General features: G+C 38.7%; 1 protein-coding gene across 1 annotated transcript in view; it reads left to right on the forward strand.

Annotated features, from left to right (window-relative positions):
- slc66a1 (solute carrier family 66 member 1) overlaps positions 1-7,673 on the forward strand; it is a 33,766-nt gene extending 26,093 nt beyond the window's left edge. The window contains exon 8 of the mRNA XM_059951966.1: positions 1,768-7,673. Coding sequence (XP_059807949.1) covers positions 1,768-1,854 — 87 coding nt within the window. The 3' untranslated portion in view covers positions 1,855-7,673. The remainder of the gene's footprint in view (positions 1-1,767) is intronic.
- The last annotated feature ends 324 nt before the right edge of the window (positions 7,674-7,997 follow it).

Genomic DNA, 7,997 nt, shown 5'->3' on the forward strand with positions numbered 1-7,997 from the left:
AGTATGATGTGAGTATCACTTGAGTTGTGGCTGAAAGAAGGTTGCAGTTGGGAGCTTAACATCCAACGATACACATCGTATCAAAAGGACAGGCAGGTTGACAGAGCAGATGGTGTGGCTCTGTTAGTAAAAAATGAAATCAAATCCTTAGAAAGTGGTGACATAGGATTGGAAGATGTAGAATCCAGTTAAGTAACTGCAAGGATAAAAAGACTCTGGGAATTATATAACAGGCATTTGTATGGTATCCAGGATGTGGTATACAAATTACAACAGGATTGAGAAAAGGCATGTAAAAAGGGTAATATTGCAGTGGTCTTGGGGGTTTCAATAAGCAAGTAGATTGAGAAAATCAGGTTGGTTCTTTATCCCAAGAGAGAGAATTTGTAGGATGCCTATGAGGTGGCTTCAATTTAGAGCAGTTTGTGGTTAAGCCCACTAGAGGAAAGGCTATTTTGGATTGGGTGTTGTGTAATGAACCAGATTTGATTGAGGAGCTTAAAGTAAAGGAACCCTTAGGAAACAGTGATCATAATATGATCAAATTCACTTTGCGATTTGAGAGGGAGAAGCTAAACTCAGGTGTATCGTTATTAAAGAGACATGAAGAGAAACTGGTTAGAGTTCGTTGGAAGGGATGATGCTAGAACAGCAATGTCTGGAGCTTCTGGGAGAAATTCAGAAGGCACAGGATAGATAAATTCCAACGAAGTATTCTAAAGGTAGAATGACACAACCGTGGTTAACAAGACAACATAAAAGTAAAAGAGAGTCACATAATTGAGAAACATTTGTGCAAAGTTAGACCCTGACTTCAGTGGTTGGGAAGATGTTGGAGTCAATTGTTAAGGGCGTAGGCACATGATAAAATGGGTCAAAGTCCTCATGTTTTCCTTGAGGGAAAATCTTGCCTGACAAATCTGTTGGAATTCTTTGAGGAAATAACAAGCAGGATAGATGACAGATAATTGGTGGATGTTGTGTACTTGGATTTTCAGAAGGCCTTTGACCAGGTACTGCACATGAGGTTGCTTAGCAAGAGCCCATAGTATTACATAAGAAAATACCAACATAGAGGATTGGCTGATTGGCAGGAGATAAAGTAAAAATAAAGAGAGCCTTTTCTTGGTCTGGTTTGTCTGATTTGGGACCGCTGTTTATGTTATATGCCAGTAATTTGGATGACAGAATTGATGGCTTTGTGACCAAGTTTGCAAAGAATACAAAAGTAAGTGTTGATGGGTAGTGTTGAGAAAGCAGGGAGACTGTAGGTGGACTTGGACAGATTAGGCAAAGAGGTGGCTGATGGAATATAGTGTCGGAAAGTGTGCGGTCATGCACTTTGGTAGAAGGAATAAAACCACTATTTTTTAAATGGGGAGGAAATTCAAAAATCTGAGGTGCAAAGGGATTTGGGCGTCCTTGTGCAGGATTCCCTTAAGGTTAACTTGCATGTTGAATCAGAGGTGAAAGGCAAATGCAATTTTAGCATTAATTTCAAGTGGACTAGAATAGCAGGACGACCATTTGGAGGTCAGGTCATTGGGCATATTTAAGATGGAAGTTGATAGGTTCTTGATTTAGTCAGGGTGTAAAAGGTTATGGGGAGAGGGCAGGTGAATGGGGTTGAGATGGAAAATAAGTCTGCCATGAAATGGCAGAACATACACAATGGGGCTCCATGGCCTAATTCTGTTTTATATTTTCTGAACTTTTTTCATGAATCCAATAAAAACATTTTGTTTCTCCTTAATGATATCTATGCAGATTTTAATTCAGTTTTTCATGTATAGAACACAGAAGACTGAAAGGGAGCCATTAATTCCTAAACGACTGCAGGGAACATTACACTGAGGATTTTTAAAAATGGAAACAATGATAAGGGAAATACTTATGTAGATTCAATTGGAAAACCTGATTTAGTCTAGAAGACTATTTTGAGTCATGCACGATATCTAAACATTATGCTGCATTTCCACATTAATTAATTTTTACAAATATGCTGGAATCAAGGTCACCTGGGAAATACCTCACCCTTAAAAGCTTGTTGCTCAAACCTGACTTTCATGCATCATCGTGTTCCCACTAGGTGAAGAGGGACAAAGGTGCACAATATTTGTCTTCTTGGAAATCAGTGGATGAACCAATAGATGGAAGAACAGAGAAAAATGGGTGTAAAATTCATCCAGTCACAGCAATTTTAGATCATTTAGTTATGGACTTGTCCACTGGATTGCGCCAGATGACCAGTTTCTTCGTCCACGTGTAATAATGTTGCTATTGATCAGGAATACTTGAAGGAGGAGTCAAATCAAATTTCACACCAAGATCTTGCCCTCCAGAAATTAACCAACCATTAATATTTTTACAAACTTAGGAATGGGGTGGTAAAGCTGCCCAGACAATTCTTGACCAAATAGCAATAATTTTATTTACAGTTGGGTTTTAATTAGACTTTTATTGAACTTGAAATAGTAAATATACAAATTCACATCATATGAATTGCATTTTAAAAATGGAAAGATGCACTGGGTGACACAGTAGTGCATCTTGTAGAGCCACTGCTTCACGGGGACAACAGTGCCCCTTGTTCAGACTTGACCTGTGGAGTTTACATCTTCTCTATGTGACCGAGTAGATATTCTCCAAGTACTCTAGTTTCCTCCCACACCCCCAAGAATGCGCAAGTTGGTAGGTGATTGGCCACTTTAAATTATTCCAATGGACTTGGTGGGCCCAAAATAAATATGAGGTTCTGCAGATGCAGGAAATCTTGAGCAACACACAAAATGCTAGAGGCAGCATCTGTGGAGCGGCATAAGCAGTCGACATTTCAGGCTGAGACCTGCATCAGGACTGGAAAGGGATGGGGCATAAATCAGAATAAGAAGGGTGAGGAAGGGGCTGCCTGCTTGTACTCCTTCACTTTGCCCCTACCTTAATCTGGCTTCTGCCCGCTTCCAATCCGGATGGCCCAAAATGTCACCTGTCCCTTCCATAGATGCTACCTGACTTGCTGACGTCCTCCAGCACGTTGCGTGTGGAGAGCTGAAGAGCCTGTTCTGAGCTGCACCTCTCAGTGACTCTTTGGTGGTCCTGATGAATGTTGGGTGTGGTCATGAGCCATTCGAAAACGTATTCCTGGTCTGTACTGATTATCAACTACAACTTGGATACAGAATGGTTAAGAAATTAGACAAGTTCCTCATCTGTTCAGTCACCTTTACCTGACCAGTGTATGAAGGTGTAAAGCTGGCGTGTAATTGGGCCGAGCTATGTGACGCTTTCAGAAGCTGACTGGCCCACTGACACTTGCTGTCTGGTTTCATCAACGGAAAATGACCACTTGAGTTATGTAGCAGAATGCAAAACACTGAACTGTTTACAGGGGATATTTCTTTGCAGGTAATCATAAACAGTGTTCCAGTTTTTAAATACATTATCTGTATTTTAATTGAAATATATTAATATTTTTGTATGAACAAGTGACAAAATCAAGAAAAGTTCAGTGTTTTGAATTTTTATGAGTTCTTATGGAACATTGTGGCTTATAAAATTAGTGAAACTATTTAATTTGATTTTGATCATTTGACTTTTTCAGAATTGAACCAATTAGCAGCAAAATTTGTTTATCCTTTATTATGTTATTGATATGGGTAACATTCCTTTGGATTTACCATTCTTGTTCGGAATCTCAGTAGTTTATCTGGTAGTTTATCTCAGTAGTTTATCTCAAAAGTTTATCTGGCCCATTGAGTCCACGCGGACTCTCCAGCTGGCCCTACTTCTGCATCCCCTCACTGTAGACATGCAAATTCTTTCAGATAATTATTCAGCTTCCTCCTCGACTACCCTTGACAGTGCATTATAGATTCTAACCATTCACCGCACACTGCCAGTCAACTTCATTTTGTGTTCCCTGGCTCTTGATCCTTCCACCAGTTTAAGGCAGTTTCCTTCTACGTCCTTCATAATTCATTGGGTCCTCTAGTATCTCCTCTTTCAACTTTGGCTCCTCTAGCCTATCCACACAACTAAAAATCCCTCAGTGAAGGAATCACTTGAGTAAAAGTGATTACTCCAAAGACTATGCTTCCTAAAGAACAGTGCCAGTCATAAAGTTAATGATTCCTTTACTGTAGTGCTGTCTATCTCTATTTATAAAGCCCAAGATCCTGTTTGGTTTTTTAACAACTTTCCCAATTATTTGGCCACTATTAACAAACTATACCAGTACTTGTACCTTTGTTAGAATTGTGCCATTGACTTTATATTGCCCTTTCTCATTCATCCTACCACAATGTAACTTGGCATTTCTCAGCATTGCTTGTTCCTCTTCAGGCACATTTTTCTCACTGCTTCCTCCTCTATCTTCACTTGTGTTGGGATCAAGATTCACAGAACCATTTTCTGCTCCTAATTCATTCTAATTTTCCTTTTCCTCCTGCAGTAACCCTTTTCTTACTTTTTCCTCACATACTCCTGTATATCAGAATTATTTTAATGCAAAAGAAACATAGATTGATAGCTACTGATAACTTTGCACTTCGTATAAACTAGTTGATGTATAAATGTTTTTACTCTGGTATTTGACTTAGCAAGGTAGCAATATTTTAATTGTTTTATTCATGCATTTTTGGAGCTAAATCATTGGTACATAGAATGTGCTTTTTAAAACAAGAACTACCTTTGCTGTCTGGATTTGCTCAGTAGCTCTAATTAGTCCCCACATCTGGATGTTTGACTACAAGCCATTTGAAAATAATGACCTGTGTGTCAAATTAATTTTTCATTTATCCCACAAGGCTGAATTGGCAACTCCGACTTGAGCACAGGCAAAATCTTCTGCTTCAACCCATCATCCCTACTGGGGCATAGGCCCCTGACAGCAGCTCCCCAGAGTCCTAAGTTCTGGGCCAACAGAAGGGTGATCAGCTCTGTCCTTCCCGCTTTCACCACAGAACTTCATATGTCTCCTAGTCAAAAATCTTTCTTCTCTCAGGACTGAGTTCCATGGAGCTCCTGTTGCCATTTCTGTAGCTTGCTAGTCCCAGGCCCAACCCCCCTCCTTTTGCAGCCAGGCTTGGGACCGTCCATGGTGGAGTTCAACATATTCCTATCCACCAGTCAAATGTGATTGGTGACAGTGGCACAGTATGTAGTTATAAACTTAAACTTCAGGCTTTGTTTTCAAGCTTCGTTGTCTAAAGTATTATGAAGTATGTCTGGAGTTAGCATAATTTTCTTCTGGGCAACTTCCTATCTGATTCTCTTATTTTATGCATTTGTTGCATTTGTGTTTGAAATTAGCTTCAATATATTGTAAATGGTATTAACTTATCAGACTGGCTGAGTTTTTGGGCTCTCATGTTTAAAACAAAATTACAGAGAGGAAGTTTTTGCCCTGTTATCTCACTGTGTGGATGGTTAATTAGTTCCTGATGTAGGTTCCTCCAACAATTCTGAATATGTCATCCTAAACAGCTCTTGATAAAGGGTATCTGACTGTCCTCATCAGGACCAAATGACAGGAAGGTCCAAAAGAGGGAGAACAGGAGTGATGAGGATGAAAGTGCAGCCATTTACTAATTTGTTTGTTACCCCACGGGCTTGTTTGGATTAAATATGCAATTACAAGTACTTCCTTGTAGAAATAGACAGGGAATCTATTGAGCCCTTCATGCCTTATGTTTTATCCATCATGACTTATCCTTTTAAATCTTCACAAAAATTGGTGAATTGCCTTTTAATGTGGCTCTGTTTATTCATTTGGCTCTTTGTAATCTCTCAGAAGAAAGTTCAATTTCTGTTGCTCTGTACTGATTTCTAATAAGGATGTGCCAAGGCATTTTACAAAAATGCATCAAGGGAATGTCACTGGGCAACTTAAGAGGAAATGGAAAAAACTGCTCATAAATACATTGAAAAGGGTATCTTCACAGAGAATTTATCTCCTCTGCCATAGCTGAGGGGATAGGAATGTTTACAAAAGGTGTTGCAAAGTTACGCAGCATTTTGTTGCACTAGTTGGTGTATACCAGTACTGATTGATAGATAATTTATTGATCCCAAAGGAAATTGCTATGTCACAGTAGCATTGTAAGTGCACAGATAGAAATATTAGAAGGAAAGTAGAAATAATTATAAATAATTTGCCACAAACAGCCTAACAGGAGGGGGTCATCACTTCGCTGGCTTGACTCATTATAGAGCCTAATGCCCAAGGGTAAAAAATGACCTCATATAGCGCTCTTTGAAGCAGCGCAGTTACCTAAAGGATGCTTGAATTTCCCCAGACAATGGAGGATTCTGAGTAACCCACTTCTCACGTGAACTGTCTGGTGACAAATCTACATTGTATTTGTGAATAGTTATCTTCTGCACAGGATGCTTATGCAGTTTACTGGTCACTTTAGTGCATATGTGGTTTTTGAGTGATTATTTTTTCCAGTATATGTTGCTATGATATTGTATATCACAAGATAGAGAGGCAACATTTCATTATTGTACTACAATGTTCTTCCTAGTTTGACTAATAGAAAATATCAAGTTGTATTTTAATTATTTTTAATACAATAGTAGATCAGTTGATTTAAATGTTAGATAAATTGATTGCTATTTCTGGCATCTGAGAGTCAATTATTCAACAATGTAGATGTACACATAATATATTGAGGATTTACCAAAGAAGCAGTTAATTGAATGAACATTTTTCATCCTCCTATCTTTTTATATTTGTTTTTTTTTGCCTGAATAAACCAAACATCTAACAATGTTGGACGTTAGAGGGCTGTGGGATTAATTAAATGAACGACTATGGAAGGAGAAAGTAACTATTTAAATGCATCCAGTCACCTAGTGTTGAAAAAGACTGAGCTTGGCAACCTTTCACAGGCTGTCCACCCAAATGTCTGCCATTTCTTTGAAAGCGTTCCAACTAACTGTACATGCCAGCATCTGATGGTGCCCCCACCCCCTGCCACTTACCCAATTTTCCTTCCCACATTAAAATGGTTTTCTTAAAGTTACTATTGAATCTATTTCCTTCACCTTTTGGTTGCCTCAAATTAAAACCACTCAGCAGTAGTAGAAATTCGGTTCCACTCCCGTCTGGTTCTTTGCCAGTTTATCGTGACTTTGTGCTGTCTGTTGGCCAACCTTCTTGCCAGAGAAAATAATTTTGCTGCTTCTACTCTACTCAGGCCTGTCCTAATATTGGACATCTTCCCTCATTCTTTCATTATAACTGCACTCTCCCATCTGAGAGGATCCCTAGCACAAATGTTGCAAAGCTTTGTTTTCTTAGACGTGGATCTCAGAACTGAATGCAGCAGGCATAGGGGTCTGGTTAGTGACTGATAACAATTCAGCATAACTTCCTCATCTATCTGTTTCAATGTACACAAATAATTATGTCTGCCTTTAATGATTCCCCCCACCCCCGGACTGCATTGTTCAATTGAGCAAGGATGCACTCTGTACTGCATGTCAGTATAGGCGGAAAGGGAGAGAAACTTGCATGCCTGTGAAGGAAATTGATCTCTGCTGTGCCTCAAGCTGCTCTCTTTAGGATATTCAGTACATTATGGTATTAATCGATTTTATTATAACAGAATCAATGTATTTCCAATAGCATACACTTGAATACAAATAAAATTTATTTTGTTTTATGATGTAATGTATGATAAATTCAGAATGAGTTCTGTTTTAAAAGTTTACAAACTTGTTTTAAACATTCCCAATCTTTTGACAATGGTCACTCTTTTACATAAACCATAATATTCATAATATCTGTGTGTTTGTCTTTTTGTATACTGAGAATATAGAAATGGACAAAGTGCTTGAGGATAGGAAACAGATACTTGGAAGTGTGGATCTGAGACTTGAAATTACGTACAGGCCTAGGCTAAAGTTTAATATTGTGCTGGGTTTCAGCTTTTGCAGGTGCAGGATGGATGGTTGCTATTTAAATCCTTCGCTGTATCAAATCTGATCTG

The sequence above is a fragment of the Hypanus sabinus genome, chromosome 27, assembly GCF_030144855.1.
Source record: "Hypanus sabinus isolate sHypSab1 chromosome 27, sHypSab1.hap1, whole genome shotgun sequence".
NCBI classification, from domain to species: Eukaryota; Metazoa; Chordata; class Chondrichthyes; order Myliobatiformes; family Dasyatidae; genus Hypanus; species Hypanus sabinus.